Source organism: Phyllostomus hastatus, unplaced genomic scaffold (assembly GCF_019186645.2).
Source record: "Phyllostomus hastatus isolate PE091 unplaced genomic scaffold, TTU_PhHast_1.1 phas_contig_209, whole genome shotgun sequence".
Lineage (NCBI taxonomy): Eukaryota > Metazoa > Chordata > Mammalia > Chiroptera > Phyllostomidae > Phyllostomus > Phyllostomus hastatus.
The window spans coordinates 10,039,304-10,066,562 of record NW_025333735.1 but is presented as its reverse complement, the minus strand read 5'-3'; the positions used below and the strand labels follow the sequence as shown (position 1 = coordinate 10,066,562).

The 27,259-nt window shown below is 39.2% G+C and overlaps 2 protein-coding genes across 3 annotated transcripts in view; both read left to right on the top strand.

Annotated features, from left to right (window-relative positions):
• The window catches only part of AK5 (adenylate kinase 5), a 207,089-nt gene that overhangs the window by 74,637 nt on the left and 105,193 nt on the right, over positions 1-27,259 (top strand). The gene's annotated exons all lie outside the window — the stretch shown is intronic.
• On the top strand, positions 23,800-24,276 carry LOC123816554 (60S ribosomal protein L21-like; the record flags this gene model as incomplete). The annotated part of the gene is made up of 1 exon (XM_045835573.1): positions 23,800-24,276. A coding segment is annotated over one exon (477 nt), but the record flags the coding sequence as incomplete, so codon positions are not given.

The window sequence follows — 27,259 nt, the reverse complement described above, 5'->3', positions numbered from 1 at the left end:
GGATAAGGATAAGTGTTTATGAATAAGAATATTCATCAAAGATATATTCACTTCCTTGGTGATCTTATCCACTCTCACATTTATAAATTCTCTATTCACTGCTGACTCCCAAATTTATTTCTCCAAGTGCAATCTCTTCCTTGAGCTCTGGACTTCAATATCCAATTGCCCACTTGACATCTCCATTCGGGTGTCTAATAGTCATCTCATACTTAATGTGTACAAAATGACCTCCTGCCTCCTGGTCCCCTACCACTCACACCACTCAACCTTGCTGTACTCCAGTCTTCCCTATTTCAGCTGATGGCACCTCTACCTTACAGCAGCTTGAGCTAAAAGCTTTAATTCCCCTCTAATTTCACACCCCACATTCAATCTGTCAGCAGATCCTATTGGCTTTCCTCCAAAATCCCACTGCTTCTCAGAACCTGCACCTCCACCACCACCCTGGTCCAGGCCACACCATTTCTCTCTGGGTTTATCACAAAGCCTCCTAACCGGTCTCCCTGCTTCCAGCCTTGCCACTTTCCCCTGCAGACCAAGAAACATATTTCAAAGCTAAAGAATATATCACTCCCATGTTTAAATCACTGTCCTCCCTACTGTCTCTGAGTACCCCAAGCACAATTTCCCCACAAGGCCTCGCTTTAGCTATTCCCTATGCCTGTTTCTTGATATCTACATGGCTTCTTTCTTGCCCTCTTCAAGTCTTTTTCAGATGTTATCTTCTCATGGAGATCTTACTTGACCCACTATTCAAAATTGCAACATCCTTTTACCTACTCTCCCTATCCCCTCTACCTGCTTTATTTTTCTCCAACATATTTATTACCTTCTAGTATATATTAATTAATTTTTTTCACTGTCTAGCTCTCCCCATTAGACCGTAAGTGCCATTAAGGACTGGGCTAAAACATTGATAAATTACTAAGTGATTTAAAATTGGCTCTTGAGTTATATATTTTCCAAAGAGAAGACTCAGTGTTTTTTCTATTACCAGTGCTTGGACACTGAGGCAAATTAGCCCTCAGTCCATTACTGTTTAAATATCAGTAGTGTACATGTAGCATCATCAAACCTCAGAAATGCTAAATTCAGCAGGTACTTTCTTTTGGCCTATGGTGCCAAAACTTACTACTCTCGAGAGAACTCATGAAGTGTGTTTAAAGGGTTCTTTTTCCTTCTGTTTGAATAACATGATAGTACTTTACTAGTTTTACATACATCTCTGAAGATTGGTAGATGTCATCTTAGTTTAAGAAGCTAGTTCAATTTAACAATCAAAGGTAATCATTCATTACTCCTTAATGAATCTATACTATTTGTTTTTAATACCAGGCCATCAAATGTTTGCTTCATTTAAAAAGTGCTCATTTTCATTTTTATTCAAAGAAGCATTTGTTATCCATTTTACAGATGCTAAGATGAAGCTCAGAAGGTTAAATGACCTTTCCAAAATCAGATACTATAAGATAAAGCCAGATTTCAAACCAAGGTTGATCTAACTCCAAGGCTTGTTCTTTCTCCAATACACAACCTCAAGTGTATTTAAAAAACATACATTTAACAAAGAAAGCAATCTAAAATTTTAAGAAAGTGTTATATTAGTGAATTGTTTTTTCAGTGAAACAGATACTATTTTTATTCGCTCCTAATTTTTGTCTTCAAATAAGTCACTTTTACATCTCTCTTGTAATGCTGTAGGCTCACCTAAATTGTTTAAATTAATCTTCTGTTGTCATCTTAGTTATCATTTGTATAATCTTTGTATCTTTTGTATTAATTAGTTAAGCATGAGAGATATAGTAACTTTGGCCTCTCCCACTGTCTTTCTGAAGAAAAATGGGACTGTATTACCTTTTGTATAATATTAAAATAATAAATACCAATTGTTTAAAATAAGAAGCTATCATATTGGAATTATTTGAATTGCAACAAAATTGTGTTTTGCTTCAGAAATAATTATTACTTTTACAAGGTAGTAAACATGTTTTTTAACTTACTTTTTTTTAAGTTTTGATTTTAGAGAGAGGAGAAGGGAGGGAGAAAGAGAGGGTGAGGAATATCGATGCGAGGGAGACATATCAATTGGTTGTCTTCTGTACAAGCCCTGACTGGGAATCAAACTGGCGCCTTTCAGTTTGCCAGATGATACCCAACCAACTGAGCCACACTGGCCAGAGCAAAGTAGTAAACATTTAAGTAGTTTCAGGAAGCATTTTGAAGGAAGCATGTGGGATAAATTCATCAAAAGTTATTTAAGGAAATAGGCAAATTCTTGAGTTTAGAGTCCAGCCATGCTCTTCCAAAAAAACACACTCTAAAGCCACTGCCAGTACATGCCATTTCCAATATGGCATTTATTATTGTTCTGACATAGCAATTATATCTGCTTTGAGAAAGCCACATCATTTCCCCATTTTGCTTTTCTTCCCGAAACAGCCTACCATGCTGTTAAGGGAAGCTTTTTTCAGCCTCTTGTTTCTGCCCTTGCAGACTGAGGCTGACGTGACGGAGCAGCTGGCCTCAAGTCTGGGACTAGTGGTGAGGCAGATGCCTACTTGAGGGCTCTGATCCCACCTTGCTGGTTCTCACCTGCTCACTTCAGTCCCAAGCAACAGGGACACAGCTTTTGTTTTCACACTTCACCTCCAGCCCTGTGGAGAGCTCCAGCAGTGAGCTTGGCTGCCTGACACTTTTTCCCTGTAAGTCGCTGAAAAGTGATTAAGCCCCAAATCTCAAAGCTGAAAGGAAGCAAATTCTACCTTTCAGCTTCAAACAAATCATCACCCAAGTTGTCTCTTTCACAAAACCTCAGGCAGCCCCAAAGCCTTGCAGCCTCTCTCAGAGTAAACCTTTCACTCCAAGCAGAAGAAATTGCAAACAGACTGGAGGAAATTTGGATTACAATTTATTTTCCAACTTCACATGTGATAAATGAATAATCCACTCTGTCTTAGTTGATGGGGTTTTAAAAACTTCAGAGATAGATCAAGGTTGTCAGAAGAAACAATAGACTGGGTAGAAATACTGAATGACATTCCTCCTCTTGATTATTCTTCTGTTTAGTACAGTGTCTTATATTGGAAAGCCACAGAGTGGAAGGAAAAGAGTATTTTACCTTTTTTGTGCAAGAAGTGAGACACCAGCCTCCAATCCCTGGCCCAGTGCAGTTTAGCAAGTCTGCCAAGCAGTGCACAGCCAGCAGCCTAGGCTCCAGGCTCCCAGGCCCTTCCTCCTGGCTGGGCATTGCTTCAAAACAGCTCAGTGCCTCAGTATTTAACTGTTCAAGCACTTCTAGGGTTATTCCCGCTGTTTATTATTAACTTGAAGTTAACAGTGACTGCCATACTTTGTTCTACATCTCCTTCCTAAAGCCTTCTTTTACCAGTTCTGCTTTTTAATTTTTTTAAGTATGCATGGCTGAATGTCACTTTTTATTACCTAAGTCCATCCTATGTGAAATGAGAGGATGCGGGCATGGGGAGACCGCCAATATCCCAAATCTCCATTCACATGTCTTCACCCAGTTAAGCAGCTTCTCTCTTGTAGTCAGAATTCTGCTAAGCGTCTGATTCATGTGCTTTTATTCTCACGACAGCTCTCACATGACTGGGAGCCCTTCTTGGCATTACTCAGAGCCTTCCAAGAACATATTCATGTGGATGACTTTAAAGTAACTTGTCTAGGAGTTGGCTGTCGAGACTGTCTAGGTAGGCAAAAGGGAGCAGGCGCCCAACTTTATCATTTTCCCTGAAGCCTAGTGATCTCCAGATGGAAAGAATATATTACAGGCCTGGAGGTGCTGTTTGCAAAGGGGCTTTCAAAGAAGGTAGTAAAAGCAACAAGTTTGAAGTCAATTCAGTGGCACTTTCAGGCCTGCTAGTAAGTCCCTTTCTGTCTGGGATCCCCTGATTTGGTTCATTTTTATTCTCACTGTTGCTTACCTGTCAGACATTTAAGAATCTACTGCAAAGCAAGGGTATAAAGAATATGAGTTTCTAAGTGTTCAGGTCACTTTCTGATGGTGGCTCCATCGCCACCTACATAACATTGGAGCGGCTCACCTTCCACTGGGGCCTAGAACACAGAAATAACTCCTACTCTACAAGATGATTAGGAAGATTTAAAAAGATAACTTTGCTAAGGAGCCTAGCATTTAATAACTATTTGATATATGAAAGTCTCTGTTATTTACCACTTCATTTTTGGTGTGCAAACTAGAAAATAATGGAGGAAAAATAGGGAATAAATTTTTAGTTATGAAGTTCTGATACTTATTAACACTCCTTGGAGAGATGCACCCTGGGGGTTCATCTTCATTCCTCTCTTCTCAGAGGGACTGAAGTGACAGAACTACGTGATTCATGTGCCCCTCCATGAGAGCCTGTGCTCCTCTGAGCCTTCAGACCTCTCCGATCTGCCCTTGACTTTGTTATTGTTCACATTCCTGATGCTTATTAATGCAGCATCCACTGTTAGTGTGCTTTTCTTTGCTAAATCACAAATAAACCACTCTACATACATTTTTAATCAGTGACACCAGACCTTGAAGGGCACCACTAGGTTTTTTTTTTTAAAAGGTTTCCTTTGAAATCTTACAGTGAATCTTAGAAAAGTGCTTCAAAAAATTCTAAGAACAAAAATTTCTCAACAAAGAGAAATGCCTGCCATTTTCTCTTTCATGGCAACAATTAAGAAAATGCAGGGACTTGTAATAGAACAACAATAAAATATACAATAAAAGTTTTACAAAAGAAAGAAAATGCAGGAACTTAGCCCAGTCCTGATAACACTTCTGTGCAATTAGACACCAAAATCGAATAACCAGGGACTCCCACACAGTTGCCCATACCTTTCTCATGGCAAAAAAAAAAAAAAAAGTTACTAAACTCCAGCATTCTGGGGAATTAAAAAAAGAATTTCTAACAAAGCTGTTAAATCTTTACATTTAATATTCTAAAAGAGAAGTATGACTGTCATTTTTAATACATTGAACTCAGTAATGTCAAAATGCCAATGTTTAAGAATTAATTTCTGAAACTGTTCTTTCTTTGATCAAGAAGAATTATGTACCAAATCACTTTGGATGCATGGGGATTGAGATTTACTCATGCAAAAAGTAGCACTGTGTAAAAGGAACCCGGGAAGTCTTTTTTTTCTTTTATTCTTAGAGAAGGAAGGGAGGGAGAAAGAGAGAGAGAAAAACATCAATGTGTGGTTGCTGGGAGCCGTGGCCTGAAACCCAGGCATGTGCCCTGACTGGAAATCGAACCCCTGGAAGTCTTGTAGCCATCTGAATGCCACTGGAAAAAAGTCTGTAGCTATAATTTCCAAATATTTTTAAATTCTCATAAGTAATATATAAATAACTAAATGTAGTACATGTATACATACATTGTGAAAGCATCATACATGTAACTGAGTGCCTAATGTTTGTTCTCAGACTTTCTGCATCAGTATTTACCATTTCAGAATTCCACATAAGTACCACTTTAAGGCTGCTTTGTATTCTGTTGTAGGGATCTATCTAATTTGCTTAGCCATTTTTTTATTCTTTGATGTTTAGGTTTCCAGGTTTTTACCATTATAAAGATATGACAAGCACCTTTGTTTATTTTATGTCCACATTTTTAATTATTATTTTTTCAGAATTGTTTCCAAGTGGTGAAATTTCTGGTTCTTTTTAGAGTTGATACGTATTGCAAAATTACTTTCCGAAATGAGCTTTTGACAGTTCACACACCCACCAGTTGCACACAGAGTCCCCACCTCCCTGAGCTCTCACCAGCACTGAGCACCGTCATTTTAGAAACATACTTTATAGTTGAGACACAGACTCACAAATGAAAGATCTCAGATGCCATTGAGTGTAGCCTTTCATTTGGTAGAAAATTTGTCTTCTTAACTGTATAACTGTGAGTTCCTTAAAGAGGACAGCTCTGTCTTACCAGTCATTAGAATACTAACCTCCTGTATAGTAATGCAGCAATATTTGTTGAGTTAAAGAGTAAATAAAATAATAAACATATGATTGAATAGACTCCTTAATAGATAATAATCCAATTGCCCCATCATTATTCAAAATTTCATTGTACGCTGTCTGAAGTAAATTGAAAATGCTTTTGATGAAGTAAATATATTCTTTCTTTTTAAATTAGCTCCTAAATCTTAAACATTACACTGTAATAAGCACATCAGAATATTATTCTAAATAACATCAAAAATTGCCCAAGAAAATGTATGTGTGTCTCTCAGCCCATAGAAGTACATATGTTGGGTAAATTTGACATTTCTGTGGTTTCCCTTTAGAACACCGGCACTCTCCCACTGAGCGAGTTCTAGCTTGGGGTCTGTACACACACACCTGAAACTGGCGCCTCAGTTCTTGACTGAAGCATGTGCCAAAAATATGGACTTTAGTTTTAACTTCTTGTTTGCTTACCATTCTCAGTACTATCTCATAATAATTTAAAAGTGGTAAGCAAATTGCTTTTAAAATTCGGCCACTCCAGAAAAGCTGAGGGAGTTTGTCCTTGAACAGTTACTAGCTTAGTTTTCTCAGCCAAGAAAAATGCCCTTGGGCTTGCTATTATTCTTTCTCTTCCACTTTGTTTGCTAATACAGTGACCAGTTAATTCTTCAAGTCATTATTATGAAATCCTCCCAAACAAGAATTTCCTTTGGGGTTAGTTAAAGTTCTCTATTACAGTTCTTTTATGACAAAAGAAGGAACACTTTTTGTTAAGAACCAAGAAAAAAGGAAGCAAAAAGGTCAGTTTTACTAATATCCTTTCCAATTTTGCTTTATTCTTGAGACTCATTTTTCATAAGATCAGTTTTGTTTTATGGAGTTAATATATAATAGAGAGACATAAAAATTATCATTGCAAAAAGTTAATCCATTATTTTCATGTTCATTAAGTTTCTCTGATTTCTCAATTTTAATTATATTAGTAATGCATTCTTATCAAACTCATAAAATTAATCTTCCTTTTCACTTGGGCCTTATGTAATATCAATAATAAGGTCACTAATTTCCTCCGTGCTTCTTATGTGCCAGGCAATGAGCTAAGTGACCCATATTTATTATCTCATTTAGTCTTCTCAATACCACTGTGCTTTAAGGTATCATTAGTCTCATTTTAGTCTCTATAGAGAGACTTAAAACTACTTGGCCAGATGATGCAGCTCAAAAGAGCTCTATGATTTAAGCCAGTCAAAACCTGTGCTCTTGGTGCTGCAAAGTAATGCACAGCAGTTCAGATCATTGACCTAAAGCAGCAATACCAAAATATTTTCTCTGACAGGCTGAGCTTAATGAGTAACCCACTTAAATGCTGTGCTGAACCTAGTGAGCAATCTGAGCTCTCTGAGTGTCTCGGTCACCCAGTAGCATCTACAGTAAAGGCAGGAAAAAGGAAGTGAAGGCTTGCATGCTGGGGACCAGCCATGCCAGGTCTAAAAAAATAATACCAGAATGTCTCTAGAGTGTTGATGCTTTGTGCCCCATCTACATTCACTTCATGTTTTCTTCAGCGTGGGAAAGATTTTTGTTTGTTTGGTTGGTTGGTTTTGCTTTTAGAACTGCTGTAGGTCCCAAATACAGGGTCTGGCCAAATAGCACCCCTTTTTTATTACAAACTCTTTTATTACAAAATTGTAAGCATGTAATTCTGTGACATAACAATATCACACTTACGCACAACATATGATATTTTAGGTGAAATATTCAAATTAAAACTATAAATTATTACACCCATATGATTACCCTACCAACCACCCTCAAGCAGGCATTACTTCTGCCAGACCCTATATTTTGATGTAATGAATTTTCAGCTGTTCTCTAGAGCTGCTTCCTATGTCCCTGTCTGGGGATATTGCACAGTAGATAATCCGTAAGGCTAGGACACTGGATCATCTTACTGCTGCACTAGCCACATCTTTTCTAGGCCCACACAATAGAATGCAACTAGTCAGGGACGCCTATCAAACAGCAATCAAACAGATCCAAAGTGTTAGTTAGTTTCATGCAGGAGACAGTGGCGTGTAAGAAAAGGATCAGTTTGGAATTCAGAAGACTGGGAATGGCTCTAACCCTGCGACTTGCCACATGTGTAACCTAATCACTTCTGAACCTGTTTTCTCATCTTTGGATATGGATAAATCATATAGTTATCTATTTCACTAGGTTGCTGTGATTCTCAAGTGAGTGTGTATAGGTACAAATATATTGTCAACTACCAAGAGCTATGTATTTTAGTTTCTAGACATTTGTGTGTAATAGCTAATGATTTATTTCACAGTTTTCTGTGGGGAAAAAAAAAACAGTAGTAAAAGTCATGGTTCAGTGTTTAACACATTCACCACAGCCTCAGACTTCTGGTGCTGTATGAAAACTCAAGAGGGCATCGCTGGTTTATGTCACTCGAGACTCTAGACAATGAACAATAATTAGGGAGCACGACAATAATTTGATTTAGAGTCTACTGCCACACAGCTCAGGCTCTGTCCTCCATCCTTATCATGCTTACTTAGCCACTTAATGCAAATCAAGAGAGAGGGCAAGTGGTTTGAGGCAGGTACTGATGGGCTAGGGAAAGGAGCCTACTATGTCTGCAGCTGATGCAAAACCCAGCTAACGAGTGAAAACTTAAGTGTACTCAGTGCAGACCAGAGAAAGCTTGTCTTTTCTTTTTCTTTTTTATTACTGACTTCATCAGTGGTGCATGTAGCTATTCCTATGGGTCTTCTCTTTGATTTTCAAGAACCATTGACACTTCGGTGTTGTATTTACTAGAAAGGTTATACAATGTAAGTCAAATTTAAAAGGATGTGGGTAAAACGAGAAGTAAACAGGAGTCCACTTTCATTAAGTGACACCATCAAGTAGCATTGCTCTATAGTAAAGTTGAAATAAGCAATTACATCATTCTACTTGAGTGTTCAAAGTAATACAACAATCACTTGCCCCCAAAGTATGTACTCTCCCCATCTGTTGTGGGTTCTGTTTCTCCTCTCGGACTGCATTGTATTGTCATTCTCAGTTTCTTTCATGACCCACCTCTCTTCTCCTCATACTCTCTGTGGGGGCTCAAAAACAATATATCAGACTCCCTGAGAGTGGGGTCCTCGCCACCTGGATGTCCTGAGGCCAATTTAACACAACTGATCATGGCTGAATTTATAATGTCTGCCCTTCTCTAAACCTTCTTTCTTCCTACATGCTTACCTCACTAAATGTCAACACCATCTCCTGAGGAGACCCTGACAAAAACCTCAGTCACCCATGACCACCCTCTCTCACCTACTCCCATGTCTAATCAGTACCCAAGTTCTCGTCATCCTAACTTCTAGCTATATCTCCAGGTTGGCCTCTCCTCTTTATTCCTGCTGCTACCACTTTTATTTTGTGTCTTCCCACACTCCCTTTCTTCCTGCTAGCATTGCTACAATAGCTCACTGCTTTCTATTTTTCCAACCCAGATATGTACCCTCATGTCAATCAAGTGCTTAAATCCTTCACTGTTTCCCTACCTCTCAAATAACATGAAGATACCTTCACATGAATATAAGTCTATTCCACCATGTTTCTTTCTTACTCTATTGAAATACTAATGGTTCCATAATGAGGGATGCATTTTCATACCACTGAGCTTTTGTAAAAGATGTTACTTTGCATACTTTCTACCCTTGGAGAATTCCTACTCATTCTTTGTGACTTAATGAAACCTTTCTCCTTTGTGTTCCTATAGCAACTTATAAATACCTCCCTGATAGCACTTATCATGTTGTTTTATGATGTTATTTTTCTAAAAACCATGAAACAATTGTGTTCAATACAGCAAAGGAAAGAATCAGAGAACATCAAGTCAGGTCAATAGAAATTCCCCAAACTGAAACACAGAAGGGGAAAAATGGAAAAAGAGCAGCAAGTGGGGTAAATTAAAAAAAAAAACAAAACATCTGAGCATATAATAATCAAACTGCTGCAAGCAAGAGACAAAGATAAAATGTTGAAAGCAGCCAGAAGAAAAAAGACATGTCATATAGAGAGGAACAAAGGTAAGAATCACAGCACCTTTTGTCAGAAAACTTGCAAGCCGAAAGACGGTAATGTGAAATCTTTAAAGTGCTGAAATGAAAAAAGAGTCAACAAAGAATTTTGTATCCAGTGAAAATACATTTCAAAAATGAAGAGATCAAAAGTTCCTCAGACAAATAGAAGCTGAGGGAATTTGCTGTCAGCAAACCTACAGTGCAAGAAATATCGAAGGAAAACTCACTTTTTCCTCATTTTTAATTACTCAAAAAGAAAACTGTCTAAAAATCAGTACACATATATTTTGTGTCTGTTTATAGCACATGTAAAAATAAAGGATATGATAATGTAAATTGTAAAACAGATGAAAAACGCATGAGCACAAAAGATGAGAGGTAGGATTTTGGAATATATTGTCATAAGGTTCTTACTCTACATGTGAAACACTATTGTGTTTGAAGGTGGAGTCTGATTAAAGATGTATATTAAGGAACTTTGGACTGATGAAGAGTCTGGGGAGAAATCATCACGTGAACTGAAGAAGGATGAAAAACTGAAGAAGCTCTCCAGGGAAGATAACGGAGCTGTTAAGGCAACAGTAAGGACCAGGGTTGATGCAGCTGAAGAGTCAGAAGTACTTAAAGACTCTAGGCTAAGGCAAGTTTTGGATTTCTTAATACAACAAACTGCCATACATTTGAACAGAGAAGAGGTACGATAAACAGAGTTCGAGGCAGGTTATTATTGCAGCTGCTTCGTATGAGATGAATGTGCTTTCACAATCGTGGGAGGTCTGGGCAAAAACACACCACAGTAGGAACTAGAGAGAACATACTGTGTTCCTACCCTGGAAAATCTGTGTTTCTTAATTTTTCTCCCCAGTCTCAATCACCCATGCAGCATTATCCCACAGTCTTGTGATCTGAATATCTCATATGTCCTTTGACCTTGGTGTGTCTAGGATTATCTGGTATGAAAGGACCAGTGAATAATTAGGAAGGAGCAACATATGACAGAGATCCCTAGCTACAGTGAGCCTTGGCAGAAAGCTACAGATGACTGCCTCCCTCATAGATAAGGCCCCTCCCCCCTGCTTTCAATGGATGTAGTTGTCATCTTAAGAATTCCCACTCTGGTTTTCAAAGCTTATTAATCATTATCATGACAGACCCCTCAAAGAGAGGGGCTCCATGTTTCTTGTTTCCTTTCCCTATTGACAGCAAGTGACAGCAGGATTGTTTGTCTTTTGTATTTGGGGACACCAGTTTTAATATAAAGACATCAGTTGAGTATAAGGACATCAGTTATATTGGAGTAGAGCCCTCCCCACCAATTAACATCAAAGATTCCCAAAGTTTCTCGGCATAGACTTAAAGGATCACTTGAGTGTCAGATTTAGGTCTTTTGTTCCTAGTGATCCCAATAATCTTCATGGTGGCAGTGAGAGACTCTGTAATTGTAGTAAATTTCAGGGTAGAGGAGCAGGTTTTATGTCATGAATTTATGTCTTGGGCCGAAGCAGGGCATATCTGGCTTTAAAGTATAGGCAAGGTATCTGTGTTGAAATGTGAAAACAAATAAACATATGGGGCAGAAAGAAGAGAGATAGTAGGCTTTGTTAATACTATTTGATACCTATGCTTTCTTCACACGGCATTTCTCAGATGATAACCTGTATATCATGTGAACCTAAAAACCATAAATAACTGTTCTGGATCAGTGCTTACGGTATGCATTTCACACAGGCCTTGAAAGCCAGTGGAGTCTAAAACAGATGTTATATCACATCCTTACTAAAATACAACAGGTGGATATACTGACTATGTTTTAAAGATGGGGAAACTGAGACCCAGAAAGGTTAAATAAATCACCTGGGTCAGAGAGATTCAATTTTGGTTTACCTAAGCTACCATACCATGCTTGGGGGAGTAATTATGAAAGGCCAGTCTGGAGAGGCCATGCCAAATGTGCACATTATTCTGTTGGAAATAGAAAATTCCTGATCATTTTTTAGCAAGATGTAGGCAAGATCAGCGTGGTGCTGGTATGTGGGATGCTGTGACTGTAAGACCAGAGCAGAAGTCGAGAAAGAATTATGCAGCTATTGTAATACTCCAGCTAGGAGATGAGAGTGATTTTAACTATAACAATGGTAGTGATGATGGAAAGTTATTAAAATGTGACAGATAGAAAGAGTGAGGATTCACAATATTTTCGCCTCCAAGGAACTTAAAAAATTTGTTATCCTAGTTGACACTGGAAACTTCTAGAATGTCATTACAGCCCATTAGAGCCTTTGATTTGCATGAGCTAATCACTGTTGATTTACCAACTTGACAAGGGCAAGCAAAGAAGCTCACAGTTTTAGTTGGCTTTTAGCGCATTTCTGTGGATAAGAGTACAATTTCCATTAGGCATTCTGAAATACAAAACACCTAGAAAAGAACTTATGGGTGCTCACCACTGCTTTCTGAAACCCAGGAAGACTCCCAAGTTGGAAACCACTGACTGGACCAGAATGTCTCTGTTTGAAAGTGAAGATACTTATCCAGACAAGTTCCAAATCACACTTCATGCTATTCACAGAATGGAGCCGGAACAAACCTCCTGCGTCTTGTTCAAAATTGGTTACATTCTGCTAAGATTAACAGGACCTGGTGTCTGACTAGTAGCACTTTTATGGAAAAACTAAGTCACTTAAAAGCAAATAATGATCCCCTCATTTATCTTTTGCTCAAGACTGGATTTTCCACTATTAAAGGTTTGCTTAAAGCAGGATAAAACATTATTTCTGGTTAAAATTAGCTGCTAAAACCACCATCTGGATACTTTTTCCAACACTGATTTCTCAGCTGCTTATTATTATTCTGCCATTTTAAACAAGAACAAGTATTACTCTTCCTTGATCCATTCTGACATAATGGCATATTAACAATCATATTGTTTTAAAGTTCCATTGTCATTACATAAATAAACAGGGCCTTAACAGACTCAAGGTTTGAATCCCATTTATTCTACTCTATGACTACTTTTTCTTTCATAACTGTTCAAACAGAGTATCAGAAGTTTGGGGCATTAATTGCTTATTCAGATCAGTCCCAGAGATCTCTAAAGTGATGTCCATATTTCATGGTAAAAGTCAAGCTGCTATATTAACAAATGGCTGTCTTTAAAGGGAAGGACAAGTAAATTGGCAGTCAGATTCTCTCTCCCTGTTAAATGCTACATTTTAGGGAGCAAATTAATGTGTATTCTCTTCTGAACTATCATCACCTCAATCATCCATATTCTCCCCACCCCCTCATATTCTGGAACTTATCTTTTTCACCATAAGCACTCCTCTTGTATGGGAAACTATGACCATTTAGAATGAAGTGGGGGAGAAACACTTTTAAAATCTTGTCAGCTACATAAAGCCTGAGTTGTTATGTACTACTGAAAACAATGTGTGGGAGGGATGAGATTTATTAAAAAAAAAAAAAAAAAGCAAGAAGATTGATTACAGCCTTGAACTTTCTCCACTTGGCCAAAAGGAGAATGGAAAGTGTCAAGGCCTTTTTAGTGGGATGACAAGAAGAGTCGCTATTTCAATGGACAGGTTGAATCACAGACCATAAATTAAGGAAGCAAATCCAGAATATCAGGGAATGTGACGGAAAGTTTTTAGAGACAAAGGGAAGACTGCACAAAGAGGAGCTAGCTCATGGAGTGAAATATTCTGTCTGGAAAACAGAGACTTCATGATAATCAAAGAGCATAATTAAGGATCTTTAAAGCTTATGGCATTGATCAGAGTAACTGGCTTCTTTGACTAAGCCAAAGCCTGAATTATAAGGGTCTGTGTTTGGAATTTCTGTGCTTTTTTGAAGCTAGATACCGTAAAGATGATTTTCTGATGTTTCCAGAGGGAAGCTGTGGAGTTACTTTGATGTAATGCACTATTGGTGTAAGTCAAAATAACATTTGCCAGAGAGGATAGTGGAAGTTGGGAAGGAATAATTGGAAAGGAAGGAATTCAATTTTAAAATATGTGGAAAAGATATTTGCAGATTCTTATTCTAAATGCTGGGAAAGAAAGTAGATGAAGCTACGGCTACCACAAGAACAGTTTCTGGGCTTCACAGTAGGAAAGAAGAAAGGAGAAAAAAATAGCATTACCTGGAGCACAGAGGTTGCACGGCATAGCAGAAATGCTGAATTCCGTAAGTGTAGAAAAGTGACAGGAAGGTGTAGTGAGAAAGGAGACGATGACTGCAGAAAAGAGGAAGATAGAGTAACTGAATACAACTTTTGCTTTTTAAAGAAATTGATAGTATGATTAATAAGAAATTTGGAGAATTTGGGGAGGTAAAATAATTGCAAGTTCCTACTACTTAAACATATTGTTATTATTTTGAAACCACAATTTCTCTCAAGTTCTTTTAAAATAGACTATGGTTCACAGGGCAGGTGGGCTTCGAGCACGGGTCTGTCTGGATTCAGGGAGAGGAGAGGGCCTTGGCTGGATGCTCGAGGCCTGACTCAACGCTGTGGTTCTGTGATTGGAGGAACGACCAATCACAGTTATGAAGAAGAAGCCATTTGACGGGACTGTTGCAGAATGTTAAGTTCATTCTGTTCTTATCTGATTATCATACCAAGTTACAACCAGTTGAGCTTAGTTTCATTTGTTCTTTTTTATTTTTTTTACTGTTGTTCAAGTACAATTATCTTCACTTTCCCCCCACCACTCCCTTCCTTTGAGTAGAACCTAATCAACAAAACAAACAAGTAAACAAAATATAGCCAGAGACATTGCAATTAGTTTCATTTTTTAAAAAAAGCTACTTGACACAGCATGACCTCTAACAGTGCGAAACACCTACGCCACACACTCATCTAGAATTATTCATAATTGCACTATTTGTCATGGTTTATATAAAAAAGATTTGAAAGTTTTGATCAGAGCACATGTTTTACTAAGTGAGACATGGTTTTCCAGGTGTGTGTGTGTGTGTGTGATCTTCGCTGGCCTCATTACCAGTGAACAGCTGGTAAATGTTCAATTATCAGTGAACAGCTGATAAAACTGTTGCGCTGGACACTTAGGTGAGAGTGGAAAAACCCATTTCAGCCCAGAATTTACAAAGCAGACAGCCTGCTCCTACACAGAATCACAAACTTGTGATGAGTAAAAAATAAATAAATAAATAAATAAATGGGGAATAGATACTGACCCAGGGAGATGATAAAAGTTAACAATGCATGCAAAAAAAGAAGGTTTTAATTTCAGTTTTGAAATAAAAAAAAACTTTTTGGGTTTGTTTTTATTTCTTATGTTTAAGTTTTTAAATAAAATTTTTGTTCTGTTTATATGTAGCATGATTTCTTAGATTCAAAGTTTAAGGAAATTCTAAATAAGCCAAGATAATAAGCAAAGGCAGAGTGAGGACATATAAGAATACTTAAAAGTATGTATTCAGTCACTTTAGAAGAACAATAGGTTGTTTTATTTATGTATTTTAAAGGAGCTAAGAAAATTCTGATTAGTCATTACCGATGCATTTACTTGAAAGCTGTGATATTAAAATTTTTATGTAAATAATACATGGGCATGTTTTGTCTTGGGTTGGATTCTGTGGCAGCAGAGACTGAGGGGCTCCTGAGGGAGTGCTCGCAGAAGACACCTGCCATGGAGACAGGGAAACGGGAGGACAGGGAAAGGAGGCAGATAAATACTTGGTTTCAGGAGCATCCCAGCCTCAGCCTGATCTCACCAGCAGCTCCATGGGGGAATTGCACAGAGATGGTCCAGAGATGGGGGCTGCTCACAGGTGGCACCCATTCACCAAGAGCCCAGGGGTGGGCTACTAGCAGCCAACACTCATAATAGCTGGGAATGGGTGTGCCAACCTTGTACATATACAAGGTCTATCTGGAAAAAGTCCAGCCATTGTTAATACAAGAACAGTTTGTACAACATCACTGTAACCTGGCAGCGAAGGAGAGTGGAGTGGAATATATATGCTCGAACAATAATGACTTTACTGTATAGTCAGTGGGGGCAGTAGATGCTGTTGAGTGAGCATGTGTACTGTGTGGCCGTCATATTCAAAATGACTAAGTAAGCTGAGCAATGAATCTGTATCCAATGTTCGTTAAGCCTGAACATTCCTCTGTGGAAACTAATCAAATGGTTCAGAAGGCCACAGCTGTGCGCAACTGCTGATTGGCAGCTTCATCACGATACCACACCCACTTATGTCTCATGCAGAGTTTTTTGGTGAAACATCAATCACCTAGGTGACTCAGCCCCCACTACAGCCCAGATTTGGTGCCCTGCGACTTCTGGCTTTTCCCAAAACTAAAATCATTTTTGAAAGGGAAGAGACTTGAGACCATTGATGAGATTCAGGAAAATATGACAGGGCAGCTGATGGTGATTGGGAGAACTTTGTGAGGTCCCAAGGGGACTGAGGCTTCATTGTCCTGTGTACAAAGTTTCTTGTATCTTGAATCTTCTCCAATATATATCTCTATTTTTCTTATTACATTGCTGGATACCTTTTGAACAGACTTCATATTTGTCTCTATTAGTACCTTCCCCTCATGTAAAATATTCTCAGACTGTCAGAGTTGTCTCTCAGACTGACAGACTGAAGTGCCTGTCCTCAGCAGGTGTTCAATTAAATAGCTAATGGGTGAATAAACACATAGGTAGATGCAACAGAAAAGACACTGAAGAACTAGGTAATAAGAAATAGATAATAACATAGCATTTATAAAACATTTTCCATGTGCAGACACCATGCATGGATTATTATGTAAGACAGGAACTGTCATGCACCATTTTACACCTGCAGGATCTGAGATGAATACGTTCTCCAGGGCCACATAGCTGATGATTTCAGAGCCCACTCTCTTAACCTCCTCATTATACCAAAGGCTCAGCAATGAGGAAGGTAAAATAAGTGGGGTAAAACAAATATTGAAAACCACTAATCCTTGAGTTATATATACTTTTATATGAGTAGCTTTGTTTTCCTTTTAGAAGAGGGAATTAACACCTGTCTCCTTCATTCTAAAAGGCCAGGTATGTAGACTCCAAGATGGTTCTTGAATAAAAATTAGAATTTTTAGAATCTTTGGATCATGCAAACTGGTTGAAACATCCAGAAGATTCCCAGTCTTTTTGTCTCTTATATAATAGGTTGACCATTGAATATACAGATATATAATTATACATTATAAATTGGTTATTTATGTTTAGGCCTGGCTGTAGTTAAAATATGCTATGAATATTAATGGAAGGTATGAGATTAAATAGATGTTTATTATTTTTCAGCACTCCTCCCAAGCTTGAGTTTCCAAAATCAAAAATCCCATGAATCTTATGAGATTAAGCTCTAACGCATTTGAGGCCTTTCTAAAGAGTCGTTTCACTCTTCTTCAAGGTAATTACTGATCAGCTATGTGCCATATATGAAATAACCAACTCCAAGTTTAAGCCAAATCCCTTTGTAATTTGCTTGATATATAAAGGAAACACTTAAAATAACACATTTTAAATGAATGCTAATATTATCTTCAAGTGTGATAAGTATCTGGTTACTTACAAATCTTTACAAATTATATATCTGGATTTTGAAAAGGGAAGCTACATTGATTTCTCTTCAGTGTGTGCCCAGATGATGATGTCCAGCCCCTCAGCTGTCATCCAGCTGTGTTAATTGTGACAAGGCAAATGCAGAACCAGAGTCTGCACATTCATAATAATGATTACGACTCTTCTGACAAGACAGCTAAGTCGGTCATGATTTTGTGCCAAAAGGAAATGGCCTTTTAGTGGCCAAAAGACCGTTGTTTATAGTCCGTGGAGAACTGTTAGGGTGATCTAGTACCAATGTCATTGCTGTACTTTCTCATTCCAAATTCATTACTTTACCTACAATCTCCCATTGCTTCCCAACCAGGAAATAGTGGAGGCATTTCTTTGAAAATATTTAAAAATTCAAGAAAGCACTTATGATACAGACATTACCAGCTCTCAGGGTGAACACAAATCCAGTCTAGTTTTTAGGGCATGCTTCTTGTAATACCTTATACTTCTTTTGAGGCAGAACTATTGAGATAAATTCATTTATTAATTCATTCACTCACTTGCACAACACCTCCTCTAGGTTGGTGACTGTGCTTGGGTCAGAAGAGACTGTGGAAAAGTGAAAATAAGGTGCAGATTGGAGGGATTCGTAGCTGTTACGCTTTATTTCCTTTATCAATGTTATAATGGTACTTATAAAATAAATATAAACCAGGAGGATTTTCAAAAAGCAAAAGCAATCATGAGATCTAGGAAGTTGTCAGAAGGTGATATAAATCACCTGAGACTTAAGACAATGTATCTCATTTTCAGATGCTCCCAGAAAATGTGATTCTATGTAGACAGCCACTTGCTGCTCCCACAGTAGAGCAACATGTAACACACTTTTGAGATTTACTGTGTGCCAGCACAGTAACCATGGATTCTCTTAATTAAGCCTTTTAGCAATCTACAACCCTATGACATAGGCACTGTGGTCCTCACCTCTTTATGGATGAGGAAAGACACTTAGAGAACCAGTAATACCTCCAAAGTTAAACTAGTAATGATCAGTCTAGGATTTGAATCTAATGCTCTAGCTCAAGAGTCTCACTCTCTACCTCATCACTTCCTTGGAGCATCACATGAGGTCAAAGCAAACAGTACATTTCATTGTTCACATTATTGAGAAACCTGATTCTCCTACCAGATAAAAAATAGTGTTGATCTGGCTGAATATTTTCTGAGTCATAAATTGTTATCAGATAAAGAAGAATATCTTGATCTGGTGGGGCAGCCAATAACCCAGACAAGGACATTTATGAGTTCTGAATATTTTGGGGTCAAATGCCTTGTCTTTTTTATTAGTTTCTTTAATTCTTACTCCCACCCACCCTATACTTCCTTCTGAATTGCCCTTTCCTCTCTGAAAAGAGACCAATTAATACTCCTTCTCCTCTGATCTCCAGTGTACTTTTTGATGTAGCCCTGTTCCAGCCCTTTTTTATTTTCTGTTAGTGTTATGATTCAAATTAATATCTTCCTCACTGGACTGTGAATTCTTTAGGGACAAGGGTCCCATTTTACTGAGCACTGAGCCTCCAGTGCTTAGGATACAGTAGGTACACAATAAGTATTTTTTAATGAATGAATTAACAAAATTTCCAAACATTCAGTAGTGCCACTTTCTTACTTACCTATAAGAAAACTTCCTACTTGGACGGGGAGAGAACATTCATAAAAGATGAAAACACAATCCTTACTATTATATTATATGATACTGGGGTAAAAAATCTTTGCATATAATACCCACAGCAGATGTTAAATACTCAATAAATATTTGTTGAGTAAATGGAAACCAGCCATGAGAATTTACTAGTGAACAGAAACTGATTGTAACTCACAGCTTTTAAAAGACACAGGACCTGAGAATACCCACAACAAGTAATCTCTAAATCTGGAGTTCCCTCAACAATATTCTTTTCATCCACTATTGGGGGGGGCTGGTAAATATGAGAGTCTGCTTCTCCCTTCACTGCTCCTGCAGTGAAGGATTGCAGTAGAAGAAAGGAGTAGATACATACCAGAGACATCCTGGGAGAGTTCGAGTGTGCGGCGGGTCCCCTAGGCTGCTGGGGAAACAGTGAATTGTCTCCTTTATGATAAGGGAAGAGTTTTGTTTGGAAGGAAAGTCATGCTATGGGATGTGATACATTTTCTAGATGTTCTACCAAGTCAGTTGGTCATTTTGTAAAAAGCTGACATATTGCCTTTGCTTTTGTGTGAGCAAAGCTGCTCTTTCTATAAGCCTAAAGGTTGCATTTGACTTGGCATCAATTTTGATTTTCTCAGCTTAACTTTTCTGCATTTGAAGTTGACATTAATTTTGTTTTTCTCAGGCTGCACTTTTTTCCCCTGAGGCTTTCATGGACTTTGGTCTCCACTGAAAATAATACATTTAAAAAGAGAGAATGAGCCTGATCTTTCCAGAGCCTAAATTAGCCCCTAGTCACACATCTGGCTTTTTGGCAGCACAGCGTCTTTTCGCAGGCTTCAGGGTACCACTTAAGGCCCTGCAGCAGAAGACACTTGAGCACTGGAGAGAATGGAGCCTGTAATTAGGAAAGGTACCAGATGTCACACAAGGCTGAAGTTTGACTTCTGAGGCTGTTAACAAGTTTCTTTAATTTGGAAGCTTTCTTGGCAAAGGTTTCGGTCTTTATCCCACCACCTTGTAGTTTTATACAACCTCTTGAACTGCTGGCATGCACAGAGGAGAGAAGAGAAAATAAGAAAGAAAAGGGTATTTTAATTAATTAAATTTTCTGGTTAATTCAGCTTGATGAGTATTTATTGTCTCACTGCTGGGCTCAGAACACTGCTAGACGAAGTTGGAGAAAAAATAGGAACTGCACAATGTGGTTCTTGTCTACAGTGAGTGTACCTTACAGTTTCTTCTCCATTCTCTTCTCTTAACCTTTCTTTATCAAGTCTTTTCAAAGTATTTTAGTTCTGATTGGTGCCTTAATAAGTTCAGAACAGCTGATATGATTTAATCTTCCCTCTATGTATTTTCAGTGCCTGGAACATACTGAGCACAAAGTCAGTACTCAGTAAATCTTTATTAAGTTACATCATGGAGGTGATATAAGGGATTGGATAGAATCTATATTGATTCTAACACACATTCTAAAACTTTGTTTATTTGACAAAATTCATTTTATCAATCTACTTGCAGGGCAACCAATCTATTTTTTCATTTATTTTTGAATAAGAAGCAATATATCACATAGTAATATCATCCCAATGAAATAGTAAATCCTTTTGACGTCTACTAACTTATTCAGCAGCTTAATTTTATTTCAGTTTTACCCAGCTTTATTTAGGTGTTATTGACATATAACATTGTATAAGTTTAAGGTGTACAACATGATCGAATGCACAGATTTATTGAGATGATTACCTTAATGAGGTTAATTAACACCATCACCTCATATAATTATTTTGTGTGTATGTGGCAACATTTGTGATATGTCTCAGCAACTTCCAACTATACGGTTGTTAACCATAGTCAACATGCTGTACATCAGATCCCCAAATCTTAGTCATGTGACCAAGATCTCCCCATTTCCCCGCCTCTAGCCCCTGGAAACCACCATTCTACCCTCTGTTTCTATGAATTTGGCCTTTTTTAAAAAATCCACATTCAACAACTTAATTGTGAATGTGTTCTATCACAGTATCTCCAATCCAGCAAGCAAAATATTGGTCACTTCATACTCATTCATGATCTGGACATGCTCAGAATGAGGCTATTTGTCTAGATCTCTACCTAAACCTGAACATTTTAAATAATCAACTACTGCAACTGCCTGCCCTTCAGCTCAAGAACCGTCCCAGATCTCAATTCTCGCCACTGACTCGGATGATTTACGCTTTGGTCCTTGTCTCTCGTCAACAACCTTATGCTGTGACCTAAGGCCTAGCTTCTTTCTTCCTCATTGTGGGTGGCCTGGCTTTGGATCTACGGTCCCTTAATGAGACAGTCAGAGCAAGGAGCTCTGAGAAAGGAGTCTGGACTGCTGCCTCTCAGGCAGGGGCAGAGCTGAAGCCCTGGCTGGGATGTGGGAGAAGCAGCAGGGCCAGGCCACGCTTTGAGTGCCGGTGGTTGGAGCCCTGGGGCAGGATCACAGCAGCTGCTACAGGAAGTGCCAACCAGAGACGGATCCACATCAGAAATCGGTTCTCCAGCACCAGGAAGGCTCTTAGGAGGGAAGGCCTACCCTTTCTTTGATGGCTGAGGGAGGATTGAGAGGCAATGAGAGGAAAGCAACAAAATCCACACTAGATGATTTTAGTCCTTTCAACAACCTAAAAGGCAGTGCTGTCTGCAGAGAGAAGCTTTAGAAGACCACTGTGGGGGGTACAACTAGAATCAATAGTAAATGAAGAGGATTGGGGGGTAGTAGCCAGCTTCCTTGTGAAATTGACAGCTTTAATCTAAAGACTCCCCTGAGAGGTCTGTATCTGGAGTTGGGATGTCATCTGCCTCTTCTGGTCCACCTGGCCTGTCCTTGCTCCTTCTGATGCTCCAGCCCACAGGGTGATTTTTCTGCCAGCAACCACAGCCACCCTGCATGGTACACATATCCCACAGAGAAATGAAATCACCTACGATGACTCCAAAATGGAGAACAAGATCAAGAATATTTGAGTATACTGCATCTGGACCCAGCGTGGCCTAGCATCTGAGGATTCTCTGTGGTTTGTCCTGAGAGTGCTCCTGAAAGCCCTGATCTGCTCTGCAAGTGCCCAGCTAAGATCTGAGGCTGTGAGCTGACCCTCACAGCCTGGGTGGGTGCTGGGGCTCACAGTTCCATGTGGATGGATATAGACTCCATCCTGGTTCAACCACCTACATGACCTAGGACAAGTTACTTAATTTCTGAGGCTCAGTGTTTGCATCTGAAGGTAATATCACCTCTTTTTAATCATACTATAGGGAATGATAAAAGTATAAAACAAAAAACCTCTAAGAATGCATGGCACATTAGAGATACTTAGACCTGGCCTGGTGGCTCCGTTGATTAGAGTGTTGTCATATACACCAAAACGTTGTGGGTTCGATTCCTGGTCAGGGCACATACCTAGGTTGCAGGTTCCAGCCCCAGTAGGGGAATGTACAAGAGGCAATAGTTCGATGTTTCTCTTTCACTTTGATGTTTCTCTCTCTCTCTCTCTCTCTCTCTCTCTCTCCCCCCCGCCCCGCCCCGCACCCTGCTTCCTCTCTCTCTAAAAATCAAGAAAAAATAAACATCTTTGTGTGAGGATTTAAAAAATGCTTTTAAAAAAGAGATGCTTAAAAATAGCATTACTTTGTGTTTTATTTAGTGTCCTTTTGTTATTGAGTGCTGATGAAGATCCTGAAATATGTCTTCAGAGCTAGCATAGCAAGGGGAATCAAAGTAATCTGAATTCAGGCCTCTTTTCTAGGTCTCTATAGCAGGACAAATCAGTCATTATGGCAGTGTTAAGGTTTCAAGTTAAGGAAGAAATTTTTTCTTGAAACACCTCATAACTATTGCAACCATTTTCTCTGAAATCTCTTAATAGTGTTGAGTGTTTCCCGGCAAAATTCTAGATGCTGTCTACAATCTAAATATCCAGTGAAATAAAGATTCTGTACAAGAAGCTGAGAAAAGAAGAAACTTTTAGTCAGATAGCTACAGCTTTCTAGTGTTCTGTTCTCATCACTTAGCATACCTGTCATGTCTGTTTTGAGAGCTGTCTTCTTTCATGGTTTGTTTTTTTTTCATTGTTAGGAAATATGTTCTGCACATCTCGGTTGAGCAGGGCCATTCCATAAGGATTCTGCTCATCGAAACATGGTTTTGGCTTGGCTTCCTCGGACAGAGTATTGTCCCTCCCCATCCCCACCACATCCACTTAGCTGTTTCTCTTTCTCATTTTGTGATTAATTATGAAGCTTTAGAAACATGGGTCTGCAGAATAATATAAATTATCATTACTCCACTGCTGACAAATACAAATTTCACTCCAGTTACCGCACATTTTTAAAATTATTACTATTTTAGTGGAACCTCCCATTTTTGTTGGACAAAAAGAATACCAAACAATCAAACATTTAATGGGCCTTTCAGCCAGAACTGCCACCTTCCAGTAATTCACGAAAATAACTAACACAAAGGGAAAGAGGAGAGGTACCTGTTATGTGTTCTCCTGGCCTTTTAGAAAACACAGAGTTGTTCCTTTGGCTACATACATGCGGATCTACAAGAAAGGTGATAATGTAGATATCAAGGGAGTGGGCGCTGTTCGGAAAGGAATGCCCCACAATTGTCACCAGGGCAAAACTGGAAGAGTCTACAGTGTCACCCAACATGCAGTGGGCATTGTTGTGAACAAACAAGTTAAGGGCAAGATTTTTGCCAAGAGAATTGATGTACGAATTGAGCATATTAAGCACTCTAAGAGTCGAGATAGCTTCCTGAAACATGTGAAGGAAAATTATCAGAAAAAGAAGGAAGCCAAAGAGAAAGGCACCTGGGTTCAAGGGAAGCGTCAGCCTGCTCTACCCAGAGAAGCACACTTTGTAAGAACCAATGGAAAGGAGCCTGAGCTATTGGAACCCATTTCCCATGAATTCATGGCATGATAAGTGTGAAAAAATAGAACAATTCTATACTGATGATTAAAAAAACATGTAAAGGGAAGTCCCTAAACCTATAAAAAAGAAAATTTAGCCCTGGCCAGTGTGCCTCAGTTTGTTGGAGTGTCATCCTGTAGACATAAGGGTTGTGGGTTTGATTCCCAGTCACAGTGCATAGCCAGATTACAGGTTTCATCCCCAGTCTGGGTACATGCAAGAAAGTGACCATTCAGTGTTTCTTTCTTTCTCTCTCTCCAACCCCACCCCCACCCCTCTCTATCTCCCCCTCCCCACCTCCTTCCCTCTCCCTCTCCCTCTCCCTCTCTCTAAAAGCAGTGAAAAGATGTCCTCAGATGGGGATAAAAAAAATTTAAAAGGAAAATTTGAAAAGTGAGTTACTTGCATGTTGAGGGATGTCTAATAGCAAGTGATGAAAGCCACTGGTAGAGAGGATGCTTAATTGAAATCCCTTACTCGAAACTGGGGAGTAGTAAAAAATTCAAGAAGCTGCTTTGATGCTCAGAGAATGATACTTACGGGATATATAAAACTGAGGCGAAACTAATAACAGAGCCAATTTATTTCCTTCTGAAATAATGGGACAGAAAACTTGGAGACAGGCCTAAGTTTAACAAAAGGTGGAATCTGGAAAGAGAGACTGAACTGATATACTCCCTTTCAAGTACATTTAGGATGTTTTATGGACCTAACATTTGCAGCTAACAGAGGTAAGAAAGTAGAAATCCTTGTCTCTGGGGAGCAGATCTGGGCAGCCTGTTGCAGCCTGAAAGCCAAAAGACAACACAAACTCATTTCTGCCATTAAAAATGCAAACCATCAGCGTGGTGCCTCAGACGGATCCTACTCCTTATACTATAATTTCCATTCCTAATCTAGATAAATTTTGTATGAATTTGAAAGCTGTTACAACATTTGTTATTCAAATTAAACATTTGAATGAACTAGGGAATTTGGAAAGCATTTTATTTTGAAATTTCCATTTGACCTCCCCAGTCCTCTTATTAAAGGACACAAAACAGATTATGCAGACCGTGTCTTCTGTGAGTTCTTCTTCTCAGAATAAAAAGAGCTTTGTCAAGATTGCTAGACAGTACATCACAAGTCACCGGAGAGACACAGTGCTCATCTGATCACAGAATTTCAGGGCAGGGAGCACGCACAGACATCACCTGCCTCGTGGCACAAGGTGACGCCTGCCCACTGAGGCTTGCTTCTGACCCGTGAGATGTAAATAAACTTTTAGTCCTAAAATCTTTTTCACCCTTTACCTATGCCGCCCCTGCAGTACTATCACTTTTACTATTCTTTGTATTTTGAAGTTAACATTACAGGCTTTTGTGGCTCAAAACCTTTTTTAAAAAAACTAAAGAAACATTGCTAAGATGCCTTTGATATAGGTGAAGGTTTCTCAACTTTGGCGCCTCTGACATTTTAGACTGGATAATTCATTGTTTGGAGGGGGCTGTCCTGTGCATTGTAGGACATTTAGTAGCATCCTTAACTAGGAGTCCCCTGGCCCCAGTGTCTGTCTCCCAATATTGCTAAATGATGGGGCAAGGAGACGGGGTACACAAAATTGAAAGGTTCTCCTGGCTGAAACCATTGATATGTATGGTTGGTGCAAAATCAAAGATAAGTAACATATCTGATGATTTAGAAGCTGGTTGTCCACTGCCTATGTATACAACCTCTCCAACACTGAATGTTAGCATTTTGTAAAATCTTTGCCAATTAAGTGGCGGTTGTTCTGATAGTCCTCAACCAGAAGACTCTCTAAGAACTATATTGCCACATTTTCTGCTAAAAGACTGTAGGGAAGAGTCCTATGCTAGTTCTGGAGTTGTAAAACTGGGAAATCTGGGCTAAATTCTGTCCTAATGCAGGAGTCAACAAGCTTCAGCTGCATCTGGGTGATCCCAGAGTTGAGCTGTCTCTGTGACTGTCTCCTTCTTTCCTCAGGGCTCCTGTTCATCATCCAGAAGCTTTGGAGTTGTCAGGTGGAGACTAGGACACAGTAGTTACTCAGCAAATATGCTTTTATGAATGGTGTTTTACCTTTTGCATTTTGCCTTTTATATTGAACAGTCAGATACTTTAATCTGTGTTGGAACTAAACAGATCTTTTGTTCAAATCCATTAGTGGATAGAATAATTCCTAGGAGGTCTTTTATATTACTTATTCCTCAATTTCCAAGTTTAAAAAAAATGTGTGTGTGTGTGTGTGTGTGTGTGTGTGTGTGTGTGTGTCCAAAGTACAGAAGTGATCAAAGATCCCTAATAGGATATGCTCCCTCAGCCCTCAGGACCCAAGGAGAAAAGAAAAAGGGCTACAGTGCATGTCAAGCTCAGCGCTGTGTGTTAAGTATACCGTCTCCTTAGGCCTCACCACAACCCATAATACAGATGCTAACTAAGCACAAGGGAAATAAGTTGCTCAAGGGCAGACAGCTGCTACAGAGGGAAGCAAATTCAGATCAAGCTCTAGGAGAGCTCCATCTGCAAGCCTGCCCTGACTTATTTGGCCCCATATGACCAGGCCTCAGTTGCTCGTTGAATGGAGAGCCCTGCCCACCACTGCCCGGCCAGCCAGGCACCTCTATTGGGGCTGACTACTCTAGCCGGCCACCTCATTGTCCCCACCAATGTGGGAGCCCTGCACAGACGGCTCCCAGGCCCAGCCAGACCCACAGGGGCTTTGGTTCCTTTCAGCAGGTCCAGATCAGATGCTGTGCTGACCTTTAGGGAGGGGGGCCTGCCTTCCCAGTGGTACCCCAGGGGCCAGGCAACAGAAAAATGAAGTGGTAGGAGGCCCTAACTCCTTGTTAGGGAAAAGTTGAGCCAGTGAAAGAGAAAACTGAAAGGAGCCAGCATATAAATGCCTCCCCCTTCCTCCCCCATCACACTGTTCTGAGATGTCACGGGTCCATTTAGTCTTTCTGGAAACCGAGCTACCAGCAATGTCTTCTTG